Source organism: Zootoca vivipara, chromosome 13, assembly GCF_963506605.1.
Source record: "Zootoca vivipara chromosome 13, rZooViv1.1, whole genome shotgun sequence".
Taxonomy (NCBI): domain Eukaryota; kingdom Metazoa; phylum Chordata; class Lepidosauria; order Squamata; family Lacertidae; genus Zootoca; species Zootoca vivipara.
The window spans coordinates 31,252,547-31,277,275 of NC_083288.1; the positions used below are offsets into that span (position 1 = coordinate 31,252,547).

The window sequence follows — 24,729 nt, forward strand, 5'->3', positions numbered from 1 at the left end:
TCAGCTGATCTCCATGCCTACTTTAAACTGCCATCTGCTGTTAAAGATCCTATGGAGGGCAGCCTTCACCTCCCTGTTCCTCAGAGTGTAGATGAGAGGGTTGCAAAGGGGAATGATGACCGTGTAGAAAAGAGAGAGGAACTTGTCGATCTTCACAGAGTCAGGGGTCTTGGGGAGGAAGTACACAAGTGTTGCAGAGCCATAGAAGAGACAGACAACTGTTACGTGAGATGAACAGGTGGAAAAAGCCTTCTGGCGTCCTGTGGCTGATGGCATGCGCAGTATAGCCCTGGTGATGTACACATAGGAAGCCAGGATGACTACAAATGGTCCCACAACAAAGACCACATCCTCAATATAGCTTGTCAACTCATTGGCGTAGAGATCCGCACATGCCAGACTGAGTACTGGTGGGATGTCACAGAAGAAGTGGTCCATCTCACTGGGACCACAGAAAGGTAGGGAGAAGATGAGTCCGATTTGCACCAGTTGCATTGGGAGACTGAGGGCAAATGAGCCAATCACCAGCCCCACCCGGACTTTATGGCTCATGATTGTCATGTAGCGGAGAGGCAGGCAAATGGCAAGATAGCGGTCATAGGCCATGGCCGCCAGTAGGAAGCACTCAGTCCCACCCAGAAAAAGCAGGAAAAACATCTGTGAGGCACAGGCTGGAATAGAAATGGAGCGCTGCCCAGTGGCCAGGCTGGCCATCATCTTGGGAAGAGTGACAGAAGTGTAACACAACTCTAGCCCCGATAAGCTTCTCAGAAAAAAGTACATTGGAGTTTGAAGGGAAGGGTCCCATGTTGTCACTGCCATGATCAGACCGTTGCCTAGTAGGATAGTCAGATAGACAGTCAGGAAGGTGAAGAAGAGGAGAGCCGGGTACTTATGGTATCCCAGCAAGACAAACTCAGTCACAGCGCTCTGGTTCCCCCAGTGTCTGGCCAGGTCCGCATCCATCTACAGAAGAACAGAGGCAAGATATGTATGCTGGGAGGCTGCCGTATTCTGAAATGAGATGAGGATCTCACTCTCTCCAGGCTGTCTTTCATGCAAACACAGACAAATACATATGCTTGCCTAGAGTATGCTACTAGCTGAATCTGACATGCCCTGGTCTCCTTATCCTTCTCTTTACCCTGATGTGTCAAAAGTCAATATAAAAAGGCTTTAGGATTGCCTGAGACTTACCACTTGGATGCAAACTCTATCCTAAAATATACCAAAAACAACTTACAGTATAGCTGCTGCCACTTACTGAATTAATAGAGCAGTAGGATCTTAATATTTTTGATGTGGCAGGAGGATCATGGCCAAGTACTGAGACCTCACTCTGCCCAATCTGCCTTTCATTTTTGAGGTGGTAAGAATATGGGAGGTTCAACCTTCCATAAACTCCAGTGTCCACAATTTAATGGCCGGACGAAACTTCTGGCTTCAGGACGTTTTCTAGTAGTAAGTGCTTGTCTTTTAGAAAAAAGAAGAAAGGCACATCTACTCACACCTGCACACTTCTTTGCTGACAGCTCAATTTAAATGAAAGAATTATGCCAGGGATGGGATGGAAAGAAACCACTCTCACATGGTTAATTACTTCAGCTGATCTCAGTTTCCCCCATTCCAATGCACTTGGTTTTCTCCCATAAGAATGAAAGATTCACAGGACAGTTGCATTTGTCACTGGCAAAGATGACCTCTAGATTCAGTGACCTAGCTCTAGCTCTAGGTGTTCTTAAATTGGGATGATTGATGATGGATTGTGGGAAGAATCCTAAGATGGGGTCACTATATTTCTAACAAGAAAGGGGGTGAGTGATGCTCATACCGAATGTTTCAGCTGGCAATGCAACACAACCAGCCCTTTAAAAAACTACCCTGTTTTTTCTTTATTGAAATCAGGAAAGGGGACCCTGTGGCTAGAGATGGGTAAAACTGCCAAATTTTGTTTCTCACGGTTTCATTTTCCCAATCTTAAATTCACTTCTTATCTATCTATCTATCTATCTATCTATCTATCTATCTATCACCTATCAATCTCATGAAAATTCATCAGCATTTTAAGGGGAATTTTCACCAAACATGCACATTTTGTATTCAATTTCCCCTGATATACACTTCTTCAAAGCTATTAGGTGTAATGGAATACAATTTTGTATGCTTGTTTCACTAATATATGATTATTATGTACACTTTACCCCAGTATATAGATTTTTGTACGTATTACTTTGGTAGAGGACTGCCTTGCAAAATTTGGAAAAGTGTGAATATTGAAGGATAACTGTTTTGGCTCATGTATTTTTTGGGAAAGTGAGAAGCATGTACGTTTGCCCATGAATACAAAATGAATTGAATTCTGTCTCCCACCCCCACCACCCCCATTCCTTCAGATTTTGTTGGGCTCTAGCTCACATCAGCCCCAGCCAGCATGACCAATGGTCAGAAATGTTGGGAACTAGTGTCCAGCAATGTATGGAGAGCCACACGTTCTCCATCCCTAGGTTAGATTCCAGAAGACAGGACTTCTCTGATAACATACAGAGTTGGTTCATGCAATGAAAATGATTGGCAATAGGTTCGTAAAGATAAGAGGCAGCTCATCTTCACTTAAAATGAACTTACCTTGCTGGCAAAGTTTTAACTGATGAAATTGAGTGACAGGCTGAAGTTGCCAGAATGCCTTGAATCCCACCCACAAAACAGTGAAAGAGTCCTAAATTCCCAAACTCCCTAGAAGCAATCACCTCACCTTACCTCCTCACAATGCAAGGATGATTTGGATCCTGAAGAGCTGAATACATTCAAAAGTGATCTTATGTCAACGAGCAACATAAATTGTTTCAGGTAATCATTCCTTGGTGCTCTGGCTGCTTCACCTTTCTTGCAAAGCTCTCCTCCGCATTTCAACATGTAACTCAACTAAACTTCAGCTCCACCATCTACTATCTTGGCTACATTTTCTATTTCCACATCCATTATACTTACCAACCTGATTTGCGTTCTCTTCCCTAGAGGTGTGTTCCCTAACTAACACTACTGAATTGGCATTAGGGAAGGAAGAACATTTACCTGCTGTGCAGCTGAGGTGCCGCTGTGCTAAGCACTGGGTTAGTTTCTCCTGCAAGAACCAGGGTAGGAAACCTCTACCTGTGTCCTTGCCTAGCAACCACACTTTCCCAAGGTATATGTAGAGTTGCCATTCATGTGCAGGATGGAAGAGGAAGGTGGCTGTGGGGAGTCCCATAGGAGCAAATGTGCTAATCACGCTAAATATTGGAAATACAGCTTGTGTTGAGAACATGTAGGGATGTAAAAATCCTAGGTGTTTGGTCCCATGGTCCACAGGCAGAATCACTATTCTGCACCAACTTAGCATGAATCATAGTGTGATCATAGGGCTGGCTCTGTTGTTATGGAGACTGGATGTCCCACCCAGGCCTCAAATGTGATGTTAAGATATTAGAAATGTGAATATCCCCAGAGGATTCCTGGCAGAATTGTTATAAGGCAGCGTGGCGTGTGCCCTGTACTGGTCCCAGTGGTATGGACCAGGGAGAAATTCATTTGAATGTGCCCATTTCACACTTCCTGAACCAATACATGAACTGCAACACTGCTATCCTTCAACGTTGGCACTTCTCTGAATTTTGCAATGCAGTTCTCCAACAACAACAAAATATCAAAAAGTGCATTTTAGGGGAGTGTGTGCATATAGAGTGCATATAATACAGTGCATATAATTGTCAGCATTTCACTCCTCCGTTGCTGGATATGTGATTGTTACATCACATGTCTGTGTTTACTTTCCAGGCTTGGAAAGTGTGAGAACGGAAGTCAGTCTTATCTCTTCCGCTCTATTGTACTTTTGTCTTTTCTCTCTCTCTCTCTTGGAGAAGAAAGGAGAGAGTCGCCATGATTGCTTTGTCCTGTATATATTGCTTAATAAATACTTAGAATGCACACACCAAAGCTCCACTTCGTTTCTGCTATACTCTGCTGAGTGAGCATGCACATAGTCTTCTGATATGTTTCACTGGTGCATGCCGGGATTGAAGATTTATGGACATCCCAGGCTGTGCTGCATTAGGAAGACATCCGGAGAGGTTTGTCTCATCCCGGGGGCTGTGTTACCCCCAGGCGTGTTCTGATGCACAAAAATGCACATTAGAGGAAATTGCTTGAAATATGTGTGAATTGGACAAAACCTCTTACAAAAATCTATATATTAGAAATAAGATGAAAAATGTGTATGGATTTTCAATGGAATTTCTAAACAAAGACATTGCCAACTGATTTTGAAATTGAACTTGATTGGAAAAAGAAGAAACTGAGAGAAACTGAAATTGACAAATATATACATCCACAGTGTGTGTGAGCATTCTCAGCAAGCCCTTATTCTTTGCCTTTGATATAATAATAATAATAATAATAATAATAATAATAATAATAATAATAATTTATTATTTATACCCCGCCCATCTGGCCGGGTTCCCCCAGCCACTCTGGGCGGCTTCCAAAAAAACAGAAATTCTAAAATACAGAAATCCATCAGACATTAAAAGCTTCCCTAAACAGGAAACCCCACAACAGTTTTCTAAACATGTAGTAGGCCAGATAGTTGGGTTCACACACTTATATTGGGAAGGGAGTTTCCCAGTGCCCTCTACCTTTCCCAAAGCCCCGTCCCCAAATGTGCTATAGCCATATCAGCATGATGTAGGGAGGAACCTCTGAACATCCTAGTGCAAATCCAAAATTAGTTTAATCAAAAAATCATTTATTCAGGGGAGCAGAGCAGAAGACAAAAAGAGCCAGGCATGTAAGTAAATAAGAGTTCCCTGAAACTTTAGTTATACATTCTGGTTTTCTTCCTATAAAGAACAACACCCTTTTGGGACAATTAGTTTGTGGCAAGGTTCAAGACAGGTGGTTGTAATAATGGTTAGTCCTTCTCAGAGGAGACACAATGAAATTAATGGAAATGACTTACTTGGGTCTACTGATCTCAATGAGTCTACTCGTAGTAGGACTTAGTTGGATACACCCAGGGAGACTTACAGCATCCCCTAAAAGGCAATCTGAGTTTTGGGAGATAGGGATTATTTTAAAGGTTTAAGAAATGGATGAAAGTTGCTTACCCTGTGCCCACCTCAAAAGCACTTTTCCTGCACAACAGTTTAGTGAGGGCAACCTTCACCTCCCTGTTCCTGAGAGTGTAGATGAGGGGATTGCAAAGGGGGATGATGACCGTGTAGAATAGAGAGAGGAACTTGTCAACTTTCAGGGACTCCCCTGTCTGCGGGTGCAAGTACACAAGCATCCCTGAGCCATAGAAGAGGCTGACCACAATCAGGTGGGACGAGCAAGTAGAGAAGGCCTTCTGGCGTCCTGTGCCTGATGGCATGCGCAGGATGGTTCTGGTGATGCGGGCATAGGAGGCCACTATGAGGAAAAAGGGGAGCACCACCACGAGGATGTTCTCTGCATACACAGCCAACTCGTTGGCATACAGGTCGGCACATGCCAGGCGAAGTATGGGTGGTATGTCGCAGAAGAAGTGGTCGATCTCATTGGGCCCACAAAACGGCAAGGAGAAGACAAACCCAATTTGCAACAAGTGCACCACGAGGCTGATGGCAAAGGAACTGACCACCATCCCCACCCGCACCTTATGGCTCATGATGGTCATGTAGTGGAGAGGCAGGCAGATGGCAAGATAGCGGTCGTAGGCCATGGCCACTAGCAGGAGGCATTCTGTGACACCCAGGAAGAGCATAAAGAACATTTGTGCAGCGCAGGCTACCAGTGAGATAGAGAGGTCCCCTAAGATAAGATTGGCCATCATTTTTGGAAGGGTGACTGAAGTGTAGCAGATCTCTAACCCTGAGAGGCTGCGCAAGAAGAAATACATGGGGGTATGAAGAGCAGGGTCCCGCGTTGTCACCACCACAATAAGTCCATTGCCCAGTAATATGGCCAGGTAGATGGTCAGGAAGGCAGAAAAAAGGAGGACAGGGTGTCCTTGGTATCCCAGCAAGATGAATTCCTTCACTGTGCTTTGGTTCTTCCAGCGTCTGGCCTGCTCAGCATCCATCTGCAGAGGCAAGTGAGGCATTTGTGAGTCTCAGGTCCAGTTTCTGGATGTGGATCAGGGCGACAGTGCTGGGTTGACAAAGGGTAAAAGTGCCCGTATCCTCCCCCTAGACACTGGATAGAGATCCTCTGTCCTTTGCAATGACAATTTGTTGAGGAGGGGAGAAATAATCCAACAACCAAGGGCAAAACAACCCATTTACCCAAGAGTAAATGGTAAAGTCGACCAGAGGCAGACTTTGGTAATCTTTCATAACATGGTGCCCTTTGCAAGGCCAAAATCTGGTGCCCAAAAAATGGATCTTCTCAATTATGGATCTTCTCAATTTTGCACCCTCTTAGTTCTGTGCCCTGTGTGTGTGTGTGTGTGTGTGTGTGTGTGGGGGGAACGACTGCCCAAATCACCCTAAAACCGACACTGTAGGTGTGATTGAACCCAATGGAGCTTACTCCTGAGTAGACATGTACGATTGCACTGTGAGTGTGTGGCAGGGGAATAGAAGAAATGCAAAAAAGTGGGAGAGAAGAACAAAAACAGGGAGGAAGAGTGAAACAGAAAAAGAAGATGGATATATGTGATTGAAGAAGGATTAAAAGTAGCTCATGCAATTGTTGTGGATTAGGGTTCAAGGTGATCCAGAGCAGGGTGGTCAGGTGCAAAAGAGGACAGGGCTTCTGCAACTGCATATTTGACACTTATTTATTAATTATTTCAAATTCTAACTCACCCTTCCTCCCCAAAGAGAGCCCAGGGTAACTCACAACAATAAAAATGTTGTGTAACAGAATTCAAAGCAGCATTGTAATCTACGGTCAGCTACACAAAATATTTGGTCACAAGCCTGGATAATTTTTTAATTTTTTTTTACGTTTCCTGAATGCAGGTTAAAAGGGGGAAATGTCTGATTTCCTTGCGCTCTTTTAAACGTCTTCTGAAAACTGTATTGTAGTGTATTCTTAGAAGACGGACTGGTTTGTTTGTTTTTAATCATGTTTAGCTGCGTGGACTCCGTAGCCTAAAATTCCCTGCTTTCTCTCTCCATTAATAGCAAATATTTTTGTATCTCACCTTTCATTCAAAATTCATGCACATGAAATATGCATTGGTGCAATTGTGTGAATTTTAGGCTCCTGACTCAATGGCCCAGGGTTGCTGTGAGAATAAAATAAAATAAAAATAAAATGAGAACGTCTGCAGAGGGAACTATGTTCCTTAAAGCTTGCCTCCTCCAATAAATCTTGAGTTCTATGATCAGTGGAGGAGGCCCTTTGATTACTTCAAAATTTATCCCACCTTGCTTTGCTGGGGTGGGGGTGGGGGCTCCTCATTCTGTTGGGTGCCTTGGCAGAAAGGCAATACATAAATACAGCAAGTAAGTAAATTAATAAAATAAAATAAACGTTGCCACCAAGTCTTGCCCTGAAGGCACTACGGAGGATGTTTGCATTTTAGTCCAACAACAAACCTATGAGGTATACCCTAGTTTGAGAGATAAGGACTGGTCCAAAGTCACCCAAGAAACTTTATGGATAGAAGGGAATTTCAACCCATGTCCTTTTGCTACCAACTTAACCTTGTAGTCCTTGTATTACACAGGCTTCATGAATCTGCTTTTCTCTCCTGCATGAACAAGGAAGTAAAACTGTGGTACGGGGACTTCCATTGCTCTGCAAGTTTCTGTCAGGCAGTCTGTGGTGCGCCCACATTAAAAATTCATATTTATTTTTCATTGTGTTTTAACACAATGTGTTTATTGTGTTTAACACAATACTGTGTTTACTGGATTACAAATAAATTAAATAAAATGAACAACAAAAGTGATTAAAGATCACACAAAGCATCTAGCACAAAGCATCACAAATGCTATAAGGGGCAGAAAAAACACACAATTAAATGGCCCACCAAGACCATTCAAGTGGTGCCGGGGGGGGGGGAAGAGTTTGGGAACCACAGAAATATGATGAACAAGAACATTGAAAAGTACCTGAATATTTGGTAACAAGAGGCTGAAAGATAGAGAGCAAACAGACAATCAGACACCCAAGCGAACATTTCTACAGCTGAATGATGTCCCTCCCCTAATTTATCATTATGGAGAATTTATTATAGAATTATGGTACTCTTAAGCTATCAGGAGGAGAGTTACCTTCTTTGCAGGTGCGTTTCTGCTGTCCGCAGCTCTTGCCAAGCTGCAGTATTTCCCTTGCTGGGGTCCGAGTAGGGGACTCTTAACACCCTTTAGCTTTAGCATGGGAAGCAGTGCTCTCCCAAATTCCTGTTGCTGATGTGGGGAGTGTCAGAGAGCAGTTGGCTGCTAACTAACTTTGCCACCAACCCAACCCAAGATCAGCATCAACTGTAGCAGTGGTAGGATTCCAGTGGGATTAATATGTTCACTCCGCTGGGTAAACAGCAGGGAAAGAAGTACATTTTAAATCAAGAGCATCAGAAGAGCCCCACTGGATCAGTCCTAAGTCCCTTCCAGCCCAGTCCAGCAGGATTTGAAAGCAATAATGGTTTCTTCCTCCAGCAACTGGTTCACAGTGACTAGGTAAAGGTAAGGTAAAGGACACCTGGACGGTTATGTCCAGTCAAAGGCGACTATGGGGTTGCGGCACTCATCTCGCTTTTCAGACCAAAGGAGCTGGTGTTTGTCCACAGACAGCTTTCCAGGTCATGTGGCCAGCAGGACTAAACCGCTTCTGCTGCAACGGAACACCGAGACGGAAACCAGAGGGCATGGAAATGCCATTTACCTTCCCGCCACTGTGGTACCTATTTATCTACTTGCACTGGCATGCTTTCGATCTGCTAGGTTGGCAGGAGCTGGGACAGAGCCACTGGGGCTCACCCTGTTGTGGGGAGTCAAACCACCAACCTTCTGATCGGCAAGCCCAAGAGGCTCAGTGCTTAGACCACAGCGTTGCAGTGTTATATGTTCAATAGCCACTGAAAACCCTACCATCCATGAACAGATATAACTGCTTGTTAAAGCCAGCTAAGCTAATAGCCACCTCAACATCCTGTGGCAGGGAGTTCCATAGATATATTATGCAATGTGTGAAAGAGTGCTTTCTTTTGCCTGCCTTGTATCTGCTGCCAAACAATTTCATTCTCAAACCATTTCATTGCTTTCCCTAACAATCCTTCACAAGCAATTTGCCATTCTTGTCTGCCACGAAACCCTGAATTGATGTTTCAGTCCACCATGCCCTCTATCTTGGTTAGCCACTACTAGTTTGGACCCCATTGCTGAATACGTAAAGTTGAATGTTCTGCCCCAAATGTGCATTATTTTATATTTATTTTGCCATTTCATTGCGCATTTGTTCAGTTTGCAGGGACTGTTTTGGATAGGGCTGTGTACCAGATTTGAGTGCAGCCCAAACTGATTCAGGCCAGTTTGGGGGGGGGTTCTGGACTTTAGCCACGTTATGTTGAGACAAACATCACCCCTGTTGGCCATGCTTCCTGAAGCTGATGGAAAATAGAGTTCAGCAGCACCAGAGGGCCACAAATTAGGTACCCCTGGTTTCTGGGATCATCACAGAGCCAGTGTGGTGTAGTGGTTAAGAGCGGTAGACTTGTAATCTGGGGAACCGGGTTCGCTTCCCCGCTCCTCCACATGCAGCTGCTGGGTGACCTTGGGCTAGTCACACTTCTTTGAAGTCTCTCAGCCCCACTCACCTCACAGAGTGTTTGTTGTGGGGGAGGAAGGGAAAGAAGAATGTTAGCCGCTTTGAGACTCCTTAGGGTAGTGATAAAGCGGGATATCAAATCCAAACTCTTCTTCTTCTTCTTCTTCTTCTTCTTCTTCTTCTTCTTCTTCTTCTTCTTCTTCTTCTTCTTCTTCTTCTTCTTCTTCTTCTTCTTCTTTAATATCCATAAGCTTGCCAACAATCACACACACACACACACACACACACACACACACACACACACACCGTGTTTCTCATATTATAAGACATGTCTTATATTTATTTTTTCCTCAAAAAACACACTATGGCTTATTTTCAAGGGATGTATTATTATTTTCCTCCTCCTCCTGCCGCGGCCGGCATAGCTGCTGCGCCTATCACTATGTCTTATTTTCAGGGTATGGCTTATATTCCTTGAATGCTTAAAAATCCTGCTATGGCTTATTTTATGGGTATGTCTTAAAATATGAGAAACAGGGCACACACACACACACACACACACACACACACACACACACACTCTTCACTAAGAGCGGGGCCTACTCTAAACCACATCAGGCAGGTACAGAGCTCAGCATACCCTAGAGGGCAGTCCCTTCTGCTTCCTCCCTACAGGTGAGAGGAGACCAGCAGTACCTCCTATTCACTAAGAAACCACTGTGGAGTCGGCATGGGGGAGGGATGTGGAGAAGGAGACAGATCCACCCTCCATAGAGCACAGCACAGCAGTTGCTGCCATGGTGGCTTCTGTGGCAGCAGCAGGCAATCCATTCCCTGGAGGCCAAATCTGCTGCCCCTGAAGATCCTGCTGCTTGAGGCAGTCACCTTATCTTGCCTCATGGGTGTGTGTGGGCCGGTCCTGTGCAACTGATATATGTGATTGTTCCTAGCTTTCTCTTTTATGTGTGGATGTTCTCTAGATTTTCAGCAGTCTATATTTTTAGCCTTCCAAAGACCTGATAAACCTTATGAGCGATAAAATGACTAATAACCCGCCCCAAGTTTTACAGTTCTGAGGGCACATTTTTCATTTTTACAATAAAAAAATACACTGAACAATACGGAAGCAGACATTACAAATTCATATTTTTAATCATAGATTTCTTTATTTCAGTTTCCATTTCAGGAGCAGACAGGCAATTACAAATCTCTTTTCACTTCACAGAGGTCAAGGCTTATTACACACCTGCATTGTTCATTTCTTAAAACCAATATATACCCTGTTTCTCATATTTTAAGACATACCCATAAAATAAGCCATAGCAGGATTTTTAAGCATTCAAGGAATATAAGCCATACCCCGAAAATAAGACATAGTGATAGGCGCAGCAGCAATGCCGGCCGCAGCAGGAGGAGGAGGAGGGAAAAAATAAGACATCCCTTGAAAATAAGCCATAGTGTGTTTTTTTGAGGAAAAAATAAATATAAGACGTGTCTTATAATATGAGAAACACGGTATATAAAAACAAATGAAAGAAACCCCCTTTTAAATTAAATATATATTTGTCCACAAATATATATCTAAAATTGTTCTGTTGAAAATTCACAATGCTACCTCATCTAAATCTCATAATCTGTAGTAATTTATTCAAATTAACTTGCTTACAAAAATACAAACTTTCAAAATATGAACAAACAATGGGTTTATCAGGATAAATTCACACTAACAGAATTTTCACAAGGATTCCTTAATTTTTCTTGGGGGGGGGGAATTGCTGCAGAAATTTAAGATAGGAAAAATGAGAACCTGAGAGAACTGAAATAAACAGATGTATCATCCCTACTCTATGAATTTACCATTTCTCTCTCTCTGTCTCAGCTTCTACTCCTCCATGCCAATCTTTTACAAGGGGGAAATAATACTCAGTTACTTTGTAGGGTTGTTGTAGACTAATGCATATGAAATCCTTTGAACAAGTAAAGAAATGCCAAATATTAGTATGGGTGAGATTTTGATGGTGGATTCAGTGGAGGCCCATGCCAACCTATTTCCTTCCTAATAGCTTCCTAATGGCTGCCTTCACTTCCCTGTTCCTCAGGGTGTAAATAAGAGGGTTGCAGAGGGGAATGATTACTGTGTAGAGCAGGGAAAGCAACTTGTCCACTTTCATAGAGTCGGGTGTCTTGGGCCTCAGGTACACGACTGTTGCAGAGCCGTAAAAGAGAATGACCACAGTAAGGTGGGACGAGCAAGTGGAGAAGGCCTTCTGGCGTCCTATGGCTGATGGCAAGTGCAGGATAGTTCTGCTGATGTGTATATAGGAGGCCAATATGAGGAAAAAGGGGACTATAACAAAGAGGATGTTCTCTGCATACACAGCCAACTCGTTGGCATACAGATCAGCACATGCCAGGCTGAGTATTGGTGGTATGTCGCAGAAGAAGTGGTCAATCTCATTGGGCCCACAAAAGGGCAAGGAGAAGATGAGCCCAATTTGCAACATCTGCACAGGGAGGCTGATGGCAAAGGAGCCGACCAGCATCCCCACCCGCATCTTCTGGCTCATGATGGTCATGTAGCGGAGAGGCAGGCAGATGGCAAGATAGCGGTCGTAGGCCATGACTGCTAGCAAGAAGCACTCGGTTGCACCAAGGAAGAGCAGGAAGAACATCTGTGAGGCACAGGCTAGTAGAGAGATGGAAAGGTTCCCTGAGATTAGATTGGCCATCATTTTAGGAAGGGTGACTGAGGTGTAGCACATCTCCAGTCCTGAGAGACTGCGCAGGAAGAAGTACATGGGGGTACGTAAGGCAGGGTCCAGTGTTGTAACCATCACAATAAGACCGTTGCCCAGTAATATTGCCATGTATATGGCCAGGAAGGCAATAAAGAGGACAGCAGGATATTCCTGGTATCCCAACAAGATGAACTCATTCACTGTGCTCTGGTTCTCCCAGTGCTTGGCCTGTCCAGCATCCATCTGTGGAGAAACAGAGGTAACGGGATGAATCATGGAACTACCGGTATAGATACTGATATAGCAGCCACAGGATAAAGTGAATGTTTAATTCCTCCAAATGTTGGTCTCAATAATAAACTAAATGTAATGAAAACTTCCTGCCTCAACCTAATAGCATGCAGATCATAATTTATACATCTTTTGTAAATCAGGTTGTTAATATTTCCTTGATTTGGGACTTAAAGAGCACTTTCTGCAAATGTGCTTTTTGGCAGCATGTCATTGCTTCATTGTATATGATGCATTTTATTTGTGCACTAATTTGAGTTGTGTGTTTTTTTAAATAAAGCAATATGAACACACACACACACACACACACACACACACACACACACACACAGTACATCTAGCACCGTGAAGGAAAATTGCCATCCATAAAGTGTCTGAAGTGCCTCTTAAGGGCCAACAATTGACACAACAGTATTCCTCATTGATTAACATGTGCATGTATGATTTTGAGCATGCCCACCTGGGTGAAACATGGAACTCCAAGATGGAGTTCAAAATATGACCTGACCACTAGGACATTATATAGGAGAGATACAGCTAACTCCTAACTGGGGTGCTTGCAAATTTCTCCTCCGATTTAAGATTACAGTAGTAACACTGTGGGTGCATAGGTTGCTATAATTTCATTTGCACCTTTCTCCTCTTGCCCCCATTACCAACAGATATAATATTTTTAAAAAGCCATCTTGACATGCTTACATGCTTGACAGTATCAAGAATCGTTTTGTACTGTTTTGCATGTGTGCACTGATAAAACCCTGAACAAAGACCAAACCAAGATAATATTTTGTACAGGGCTTTAGTAATATGCATGTATCAGCAGAACAGTGGCAGCTCACAAAAAGAAAACAGGACATTAAAAAAGTATTTCCCTAATGTGCAGTAAAATAGCACACAGAAATAATATTGATATATTGATACAAGTTTTAAAAAAGAACCTTGATACGTTCACATCAAGTTTGTTTTTGCTGTATTTTATCAATTGCTGTATGTACATTGGAAAAAGAGAGAGCGAAAGAGTTGCACATGAACTGAAGGACCTGAAATCAAACTGTACATACTGTTAAGAATTGGGAGAAACCTGTTATACTAGCACACAAACTCCCCTTCGCATTGAGGTTTCGTATTATGCCCCTGGAATTTAATCTGCAATCACAGGATGATACCAGTCTGAGGAAATCTCTAGGTATCTGACTACAGTGGTACCTCGACTTCCAAATGCCTCGACTACCGAAGGTTTCGACTTACGAAGTCGGCAAACCCAGAAGTATTTTCGCCGTGCGTGCAGTCTGCGCCTGCGCAGAAGCGGCACGCGTGGTCTGCTCATGGGCAAAGTGCAAAATTGTGCTTTGCGCATGCGCAAAATGGACGCTTCGACATCCGAAGGTTTCGATTTACGAAGAGCATCGCGGAACAGATCGCCTTCGTGAGTCGAGGTACCACTGTATTTGGAACATGCTGCAACAACAGGAACACACCTCCCATTAAGGCCAGCTTTAGAAATAATAACTCAGTATGAAGCTTTGGATCTACTTCCTCGGAACTCAAGAGGACAACAAATATGGACCCTTGGCTGCCCAAGAATGCCAGCTGCTGGCTTGGGATGGGAGTGGAATTTGACATTTCAGTGCTAAAACCTCTTACTTTGTGAAACAATATGCAAACCAAAATGGACTCCGCCTTTGAATTTCGTTGTTCTCTGAATTTTGTGAGGCCAGTTCCCAACCAAAATATGTTTTGGACAATGCATATACAGTGGTACCTGGGGTTACAGACGCTTCAGGTTACAGACACTTCAGGTTACAGCCTCTGCAAATTCAGAAATAGTACCTCGTGTTAAGAACTTTACCTCAGGATGAGAACAGAAATCACGCAGGCCCCATTAGCTAAAGTGGTACCTCAGGTTAAAAATGGTTTCAGGTTAAGAACGGACCTCCAGAACGAATGAAGTTCTTAACCCGAAGTACCACTGTATGTGTGGAAAGTGTGCATGAATGGTAAAGCACACATACTAATGAAAATAACCTGGAAATCGGCATTATATTACCAAAATTTGCTTGCAGGAATGTGAATATTGGGAGAAACGTACACTCAGACTATTTTAATGGCTGTCCAGGGTTTCAGACAGAAATCTTTCTTAGCCCTGGCTGGTGATGGCAAGGATCAATCCCAGGGACCTTTTGCGTGTAAAACGTATCCTCTGTCAATCAAATATGATCTTTCTCCTAAACAAAAATCTTACTCATTCTTACTCAGTACCCCTGATGAATTCTATCCAGGTAGATCTGAGCCATTTGTTATCCCTTCCCCTTCCCGTATATATACAGGTTAATTTAGTTTGCTGGGGAAATCAAGAGTCGTGTCCTGCCTTACAGGCAGACAATCAATTTATTGAGAAACAGAGCATTTTTATAATGTATTGGAATAAACACGTTGCTCATCTACATATCTTGCTGTGAGGTTCCATAGGAGAATATTAAATCTCTAAAGCCCCTTAGCAGATATAGCAATACTAAGCTCTTTTGATTTATTGTTGAAAATAGTATAATAGTGTTGATGGTACATGCATTCAGAGTTTCTGTGCCTTTAGTATGCTAATCTGAAATTTTAAAATTCAAACTCAAATAGAATGTGATTTCTCACCTGCCAGATGGAGTCCCCTCCAAAGAAAACCAAACTAACATGGAGATAAAGAGGGAGGGGGGGGGAAAGCTGAATCAGCTCTGAGTGGAGATTTGAACATAGCTCTCTTAGGTCCTAGTCCAACACTCTAACCACTACAATACCCTGGCTTTCTGAACCTGCAGATATGTGCAGTTCCTGTTTTTTTAAAAAAGAGCCCCCTCTCCTGGACTCTGACTCCCAGCGTTCCTGAACTTTGGCCCTGCTGGCTGTGGCTGATGGCAGTTGGAATCCACAACATTTGGAGGAGGAGACCAGATTACGGAAGACTGCCTTAGCAGAATGCCATAGCAATGGAAGCCTTCTTTCTACCTTCTTTTCAGCTGAGCTGCTCCTTAGCACAACTCCATATGCGATGCTCTGCTTCTATGGCCAACGTCACAGTGGGAAATGCTACCATCTATCCCAGCAAGGGTTGTTTTCCAAGCTCTCAGTGTAATATTTACCATAATTTATCAGCATGGAGAAGACAGCTTTCTAACATCTCCAAAGGGCATTGTTAGCCAGCTCAGCATTTCCCAGTCAGCACCAGTTTTGGTCCCAGTGGAGAAAATGCACTCACTGAATCTTTTTTGTTAATTAAGAACATTCAGTGAATTAGTTTTCAGGGGAGCGGGGTGAGTTGTCAACTCTTTTGAATTCTCTGTTAACAGTTTGAATGCCAATGAAATCCAATAAAAGTTACATATGAATTAATTGCTCATTTGACTGAACACTCCTACATACACTAACCATTTCCCCATTCTCATAGTGAATTAGAGGTTGGAGGTTAGTGTTCTAGCCTGCTTTTCCATGAAGACACCTAGTTTTCTATGTGTTTTTATATCTTGATTTTTAAAAAAGCAGGTTTTCCAACTGTACAAATTCCCCAGCACACACACCACACTAAAAAGGGGAGAAAGACCCCCAAATGAGCATAAAGTTTGCTTTGCTCCTTGCTTAGCACTCTGTATCTTTGCTATCTTACACTCTTGGTTAGTGTTAAGAGGTAAAAATCAGCCAGATCCCCCTCTTGCCCCCTCCCCCTGCAAAAGAGGAACAATACCGTACCATTTAACCACAGAAGGACTGAGTTTACTGCGTAAAAGGGCTTTGGGGGAGCGAGTGTGGTGTAGTGGTTAAGAGTGGTAGACTCGTAATCTGGTGAACCGGGTTCGCGTTTCCGCTCCTCCGCATGTAGCTGCTGGGTGACCTTGGGCTAGTCACACTTCCTTGAAGTCTCTCAGCCTCACTTCACAGAGTGTTTGTTGTGGGGGAGGAAGGGAAAGGAGAATGTTAGCTGTTTTGAGACTCCTTTGGGTAGTGATAAAGCGGGATATCAAATCCAAACTCTTTCTTCTTCTTTGGAGGTGCTGCAGTTAGTTAGTTTACTTGTGCAAATGGTACCACAATGGAAAATGTCTGGTTCTCTCTTCAGGACATCAAAACACTTCCTGGGGAGTAGGATTGAAAGGGAAGGCTCGACGCTGAACAGTAGCTTCAGGGTTGGGGGGGGGGTGTCTAGTAGACAATTCACCTCCAAGCAGAGACAATAGCTGCCAAAAGGACATGGGCAGTACGGAGTGCCCACTCCCACTTTGCTAAGCTATTTGGCCATGCGTAGTAAAAAAAACCACTGTTATGTGGTCGGTTAGGAGCAGCGGGTAAGCACCACAATGCCATCCTCAGCTCTCCCACCACCTCCCACGTCACCAGTAACCTGTGGATGGCCACAGGACACGCTGCCCCAGGAGGCACTGGTGTTGGAAAGCTAGGATTGCAGCTCTGCAAACTGGCAAGCAGTTTCTGGTATGTGGTCATGTGAATCTATATGATGCCTAGTTCACAAACAGCATTCAGTGTCTAAAATGATATGTAGAAAGGCTGAATTGAAACAGCTGGCCACAGCAGGAAACTGACTACAAGCCCATGAACAACAAATTGTTATACTTAAACTGATGAGTATTGTGTTTTTACATGCAGGGGAAAGTCCTTTTGGGGGTTCTGTCAGAGGTGTCAAAAAACCTTGGTCAGCCTTGGGTACTGTGCATCCTGACTTTGCAGAGGTGGGGGGTGGGGTGGGGTACCATTTGCTGTTCTACCTCGAGCATCAAAATGTATTGGGATGGCCCTGACTACAGCACAAGTCAGTTTCACGTTCATGTACTTTCTCAAATGCATGCAGTGTTAGTTCTTGATTGATTGTCTTACTTTAGGGTTGCCCTATGTCCGGATTTCCCTGAACATATTCGAAATACTGTAGTCGGCAGCAGTGTCCAGTCAGAAATCAGGAAAATGCCTGGGAAAATCCGGACATATAGCAGCCCATGTTGGCAGTGCTGTTTCCCCATAAAAATAGCTCAAAAACAGCATCATTTAAAGTGATTTCCCGCATAAAGCTGAAAAACATTGCCAAAAAAGCTCAACAACTTTTCACTGTTTGAAATATGGAACCCCATTTTATTTCTTCTCACTTCTTTGACCATGAAGGTTTTCCATGATGATCCACAGGATCTGCAGCCTTTGGAAATTGTCCCCCAAAACTATAAACAAATGGAGACTAGAGGTGCATACATATTCGTCGATTATTTTCTTCTTATTAGCTGCTCTCTGTTGTTCAGCTCTGGCCTCAGCACAATGATGTAGCATTTTGGGGTAAAAATGCAACCCAGTAACCCAGCACTGGAGCATAAGATGGAGAAGATCTCCACAGCCACCATGTATTTTCCTTTGGTGCTCAGGTAGGTTGGAACAAAGGACAACCACACACTGCAAAACACCAACATGCTGAAAGTGATGAACTTGGCTTCATTGAAGCTGTCAGGTAACTTCCTGGCTAAGAAAGCCACAGTGAGGCTGACAACTGCAAGGAAGCCCATATAGCCCAGGACACAGTAAAACATGGACTCTGATCCCTCATTACATTCCGCTAAGATTGTCCCACTCAGTGAATGCAGGTCTGTATCTGGAAATGGAGGAGAAGTACCTAGCCAAATCATACAAATGCCAGCTTGAATAAAAGAGCCAGAAAAGACAACTGAGTTTGTCAGCCTTTTCCCTACCCATTTCCTCAAGCTGGCTCCTGGTTTAGCTGCCATGAATGCCAGAACCACAGTGATGGTTTTTGCCAACACAGATGAAAGAGCCACAGAAAAGATGATGCCAAAAGCCATTTGCCGGAGAAGGCAGGTCACGTGTCCAGGCTGTCCAATGAAGAGCAAGGAGCAGAGGAAGCAAAGGAGGAGGGAGATGAGGAGGATGTAGGTGAGGGTTCGGTTGTTGGCTTTGACTATGGGAGTGTCCCTGTGCTTAATAAAAGTTCCAAGCACTAAAGATGTGACCAAAGACAAAGAAGCAGCCAAGATAGCTAAGATGATCCCTAATGTTTCTTCATAAGACAGGTAGCTTAGAACTTTGGGAATGCATTGATTTTGGTCAACATTCGGATGCTGATCTTCTGGACAATTTTCACAGACATCTACATCTGAAAACAGGAAGACAAATATTTCAAGACTTTGTTTAACATCATCAAAATGAAAAACTGAAGAAGCAGCTGCTATATGACGTATAACCAATACAAACTAGATGAAAATGTAGATTGTATATCTTTGACAGTGCTGTTGCCTTCGAAATGTTGTGTTATTGTTGTTGTTTTTTTAAAAAAATAATCTTTACAGATTTTTTTTTATAAAAATGAATGTTATAATTTGAAGCATCTTTCATTAGCATTCTGATTTATTTAGCACAGACGATCTGCCTGGCTCTTTACAGAGCCCTGAGAGAAAGAAGGGTTCTTGCACTGACAAATTTCCAGTATAAAATTCAAGATGGGGGAGGGGGAATGTAGATGACGGAGAGGGTAGGCACAAAAAAATGTATAGCCAGCTGATTACACAAATTTGGGGTTACTTTCACATTTAGCAGGCATCCCCAAACTGCGGCCCTCCAGATGTTTTGGCCTACAACTCCCATGATCCCTAGCTAACAGGACCAGTGGTCAGGCATGATGGGAATTGTAGTCCAAAGCATCTTGAGGGCCGAAGTTTGGGGATGCCTGTTCTAGGTGCTGGTCCAGGACAAGGTTCTAGGTTTTCATTTTGATGCTATCGTCATTATCACATTATGCAGCTACAGTCTCCACAGCGAGTTAGTGGATTCCACTTATCATTGGTTCTGCATCCACCTTGAGTGCAAATTTCAGGCATAAGAGCCTGATCCAGATCAGGAAAGCAGCAGGAAGCAAAAAGTTAAAGCCCCCCCCCCTACAACAGGGTTGCAATTTGTACTCTATTCCCAGAAACACATTGGCAATTTGTGGAACAAAAAACCTGCACTCAAAGACAAATTGTTTAATTACTAATAGCCTTGAAACCACTGAGAATCAGAAAGAATCAGAATATTAGGTTAGGCCATTTTTGTTTTTAACCAATGTGCATTATTTCTCCTACCCTTCTGGCCAGAAATCATCCCTTCTGGACAAGGAACACAATCATAGCAGCAAAATTTCTCTCCCTCCTTCTCTTTCCTTCTGTAACCAGGATAGCAGTTCTCGTTGCACACAGAAAGTGGCAGTACCTGTCCATAAACGAAATGGTAATTAGCATCAAGAAAGCAAATCTTGAGGAGGTGTTTGTTTCATTGGGATCTAAGAACCTCACTGCTTTAATTAGTCCAATACCAACATTATTAAGTTAATGCATCTCATGTTCTTTTACTTCTTTTACAAACAAGTGAAGGAACTATGGTTTCACAACTGTTCCTCAGCAGAAATCAAGCCTCAAGAAGAAGACTGAATGGGCTAAAACTGAACTTTTGGCAATTAGTCGGTCGATTCATGTTTGCAGCTGTTTCTTACATGGTCAAAGTTCCTATGCCAGACAATCTGGTCATCATTAATTATTAGTTCTTTGCCTGCAGGAGCGTGAGGTTCCAGTCGTCCAACTTTTACTCTAACAAAAGAGCTATTTGGGAAAGTCACCCAGTTGGTAACATCAAAACCAGCAACTAATTCTCTATTTTCGTCAAACTGTATATTGTCTCCAGCACTGTTGTTGAACAAAATGCTTCTCAAAAAGTGATTAATCTAGGATGAACAAGAAAACAAAGGAAGAACTTGTTGAAATCTTTACAGTGAAGTTTATATAAAGTCCTGGCTTAATTTTTATTTTGCTAGAAAACTGGCTTGAGATGGAAGTATGAACAACAGCAAATACACACACATATTTATTGGTTTCTTTTAATTTACATTCATAGAATTAAATTATAACATCTCAGTTCTCCTATGGCTAAACTTGATTCATTCGTATTCCTTTTATACTTGATTTCCCTCCCCTTCTTACTTGGGTCCTCAGTTTTCCTTATTTGAATGGCTCTCTTAACACATCTACTGGGACGCGGGTGGTGCTGTGGGTTAAACCACAGAGCCTAGGGCTTGCTGATCAGAAGGTCAGCGGTTCGAATCCCTGCGACGGGGCGAGCTCCCGTTGTTCAGTCCCCGCTCCTGCCAACCTAGCATTTCGAAAGCACGTCAAAAGTGCATGTAGATAAATAGGAACCGCTACAGAGTGGAGGTAAACGGTATTTCCGTGTGCTGCTCTGGTTTGCCAGAAGCAGCTTTGTCATGCTGGCAAAGCTGTACGCCGGCTCCCTTGGCCAATAATGCGAGATGAGCGCCGCAACCCCCAGAGTCGGTCACGACTGGATCTAATGGTCAGGGGTTCCTTTACCTTTACCTTAACACATCTATGAGTTTGTTTTCCTCTTTTTCCACTATATTTTAGTATTTTTTCTTACAGAAGTTATTCTAAACCAGTCAAAATTTCAATTTATCCATGATAATCTTTCAAATATTGTTTGAATATGCCCAGTCAACTTGTCCATCTCCGCATACTCCATTAATTTGATCAACCAATCTTTTTTGTGGGTAAACATTCCCTTTTCCAGTTCTGTGCAATCATAACTCTTGCTGCAGTGGTGGCGTACATAAATACTTTCTTTAAATCTTTTGGAATCTCATTTTCCACAATCCCCAATAGGAATGCTTCTGGGTTTTTTGAGAATGAGATTTTAAACATCATTTTTATTTCATTATAAATTAGATCCCCAAACTCCCTCATCTTTCTGCATGTCCACCAAATGTGATATGTTGTACCCACCGCTTCATTGCATTTCCAACATTTATCTGAGGTGTTTTTTTAAAAAAAATACTGTACATTAAGGCAAGTCTGCTTGGTGTTAGATACCATCTATAGAAAACCTTCATATAGTTTTCCTTAATTGTATAACAAGAACAACAGCAATTTGATCATTAAACTGACATTAGTTAAACACATTCATTTGGAAAATGTGTTAGCATGATTTTGGAGGATTTATTTTCTGCAGAGTTTGAGATCAGAGTTCCGTCCTTGCCTAGATAATATTTTGCCCTACTTCTTTTTAAAGTACAAATGTGTGTTCAGTTACCTCCCATGACTGTACCTTCTGAAACATCAGCCTATGTCCTTTTTTTAAGCTCCCTTTTTTGGATCTGGATACATATGTGGCATGCAATGCATGTGCCACAGCATAGACAGAATTGTAGACATTGTAGCTATGGCCAATCATGTTCATTTCAAACAAAACTGCAGGGATGCTCTCCAGCTTCTCTTCCTCAGTGCAGGTTTGACTGTACTCATCAGAATGTTCCAATCTACAGCCAAATGCTTGCTCCCAGAAATCCTGGATGAACCCATCTTCTTTAGACCAGGAAGGTCTTACCATTTGAAGAAATGTTTGGAATCCTGGTGGCTCAATGGAGTGAACTGTGAAGGATAAAGCACCATGGAAGGGGGTTGTATCCCAGATCCTTTGAGCGGATAAAGACGCAAATTCCCACTGAGATGTAACAACCCATACTTTACCGAGAGGTGGAAAGTCAGACATTTCTGCTGTAAACAGCAGCATTCTCAAAACTTGCATAGCTGGAGGTTCCCCATATACAAGACAGACATTGACTTTCCTGTCCGTGAGGACTGGATACTGATCTAGCAGAGTTACCAGTGCGTCTAACATTTCGTGAATGTAAGTTCGCTTTGGAGTTCTTAATATGAAAGCATAGCAGATGCCATTCTGGGAAAGCATGGGCACCACTGTCTGCAAAAAGCTCTCTCCATTGTCATCATCCACAGCAATGAGTCCAATCCAGGTCCATGCAAAATGCTCAAGTAAGTGGGCAATCCCTTGGTACTGGTAGGCTTCATTTGGCACCATCTGGTTCAAGAAAGGGAATAGCGTTTTGTCACCTTGGGCTGGAGAAAATGATCCATAAGTTAGCTGAAAGAAATAGGTTAGAATCTTTCAGTTGGGTTACAAGAACATGTTTCCTTATTCATTTTCAACCATCTATGCTCTGCTTTGCTACCTAGAAGATGATAAAAACTGGCCTCTTTTTTAAATGAAGATTTGTTTATTTAAAGTACTCATATGCTGCCTTTCAGGGAAAAGCTCTCCCAACACAATTGATAAAACATAAAACTGCAAAAATCCAGTTTGTATCAGGAGCAAACCAGCCGTAAATCACATGAAAGAAGTGGAGTTAACTCTTTATTATGAGAAAAAACAGGATCTGCACAGTACAGCTACTCTTCTTTGGTAGGTCTTGCCCCTGTGAGACCTTCAGTCATGGAGAATGAAGGTCCCTGCTTTCCCAACACAGCTACCTTCGCTTTTTATGTGTCTTGAAGAATACAAAATTCAGCCATTCAGGTCAGAATCTACAACTACAGATGGATAATTTTCTATTCCTTGAAGATCAACCTTGCATTTTTAGGGTTACATTCACTTCAACCACCAGCTAGGACCTCTGCTTTGGGAAGCCAGTCCAGAGCTTTGATGCCATAAGAGAAAAGGAGCTTTGCCTCAGGTCCATCTGCCTTTCATCCTGCAATGAGGAGGCCTGAAACAGAGTCTCTAGTGAATTGTTCAAACAAGATCATGGAAGAAGGTGGTCCTTAAGGCTTCATGAAAATTTGTAAAATCCCAGGAAACAAAACTGATCCTTTTAACACCCATAGATCCATGGCCACAGGGTGGAAGAGCAGTTTCCCAGCACCACCTTCTGTGACTGCTGCATCAGAAAAAACTGAGAGATCCAGGAGATCAGATAAGGTCTCATCCCCTCTGTCATAATTCTGGTGTAGATCATCTACAAGAGTGATCAGGGTCATTTCAGTCACAATTCCAGGGAAATGGATAAACATTTTAAGAATTAGTTTTATCATTGGATGACTGGATTATGTGCCACAGATTAGAAATATCCATAGCCTTTGCATATGGCCTACCTGTGGAGTCTTGTAGGTGGTATAGATGGTAGCCATATTGGCAGTGGTTTCAGAAACAAGCCCTCCAATTGCAGCAATTAAATGGTTCTGAGTATCACACTTGAAGTTGGGAACAAACCTATGTGGTGTGGAAAGCAGGCTGAGGGTGGCTTTAAAGGTTGTCTTTGCAACGTAGTAGCTGTTGAGGACATGGAAGCCCAAAGTGACATTTGGTAGGAGGTTGGGATTCTCATTGATCTCTTTTATGGCAAATGCCAAGGCCAGGATGTGCTGGTATTTCTTTGGCACTGAACTGCAATGAGAATTACTAGTGGTTTAGCCAAACAATGTTTAAAAATGTATTTGCAGGCTTTTGTAGAACAGTAGAGTTGTGAACCTTTGATGTGCCTGCTTTAACTGTGCTTTTTATAGCTTTTTGTTCTGCGGCAGCTAGCATCTAATAATGCCGTGGAAATAGCTACTTGTTATTTTCTATCTGTTTGAGGGCACTTAACTTACTACAAGAGCAGGCTAGACACACAAACACACACACCACCTAATTTCACAACTCCTTTTTTAATGAACTGAACTTAATGAATAAATGGAAGAGATGGAGGAGACAGAGATAGAGGAAGGAGTTGAGAGAAGTATTGTAGAGGTGTAAAAGACCCTGGAAATAATTTAACTCAGCCTACTGCCCATTGCACATAATATATTTGATTACAGTATCAGACAGCCTTTACCGTTAGGAGGTTTCGACTGGTATTTAGCCAAAAGTTTGCTTCTCTACAAATTTGAGCCTGCCTTTGAGCTACAGAGAATAAGGTTGCTTCATCTCCTGCATAAAAGCTTTTCAGATACTTGAAGTCAGCTGTCATGCTTCTCTATAATCTTCTGGCCAGAGGTGCCAACTTCAATAAAATATGAACGGGGTGGGGTGTGGGATGGGGAGACAGGTAATTGATCACATGATGCAGTGCACACACCATTTGAATTTTTTCAGTTAT

At 42.7% G+C, this 24,729-nt stretch overlaps 4 protein-coding genes across 4 annotated transcripts; all 4 read right to left on the bottom strand.

Annotated features, from left to right (window-relative positions):
• On the bottom strand, window positions 1-966 carry LOC118094652 (olfactory receptor 10AG1-like). Its single transcript, XM_035135205.1, has one exon. The coding sequence runs from the start codon at window positions 964-966 to the stop codon at window positions 1-3; it is 966 nt and encodes a 321-aa protein (XP_034991096.1).
• A 4,171-nt stretch (window positions 967-5,137) lies between these two features.
• LOC118094651 (olfactory receptor 10AG1-like) lies at window positions 5,138-6,097 on the bottom strand. Its single transcript, XM_035135204.1, has one exon. It carries the CDS (start codon window positions 6,095-6,097, stop codon window positions 5,138-5,140), a length of 960 nt encoding a protein of 319 aa, XP_034991095.1.
• A 5,652-nt stretch (window positions 6,098-11,749) lies between these two features.
• LOC118094154 (olfactory receptor 10A7-like) lies at window positions 11,750-12,716 on the bottom strand. Its single transcript, XM_035134206.2, has one exon. It carries the CDS (start codon window positions 12,714-12,716, stop codon window positions 11,781-11,783), a length of 936 nt encoding a protein of 311 aa, XP_034990097.1. The 3' UTR covers window positions 11,750-11,780.
• A 5,294-nt stretch (window positions 12,717-18,010) lies between these two features.
• Window positions 18,011-23,779, bottom strand: LOC132592945 (vomeronasal type-2 receptor 26-like). Its single transcript, XM_060281194.1, has 4 exons — window positions 23,744-23,779; window positions 22,461-22,673; window positions 19,874-20,042; window positions 18,011-18,909 (listed from the first exon to the last, which is right to left on the bottom strand). Exons 1-4 carry the CDS (start codon window positions 23,777-23,779, stop codon window positions 18,011-18,013), a joined length of 1,317 nt encoding a protein of 438 aa, XP_060137177.1.
• Window positions 23,780-24,729: the final 950 nt, after the last annotated feature.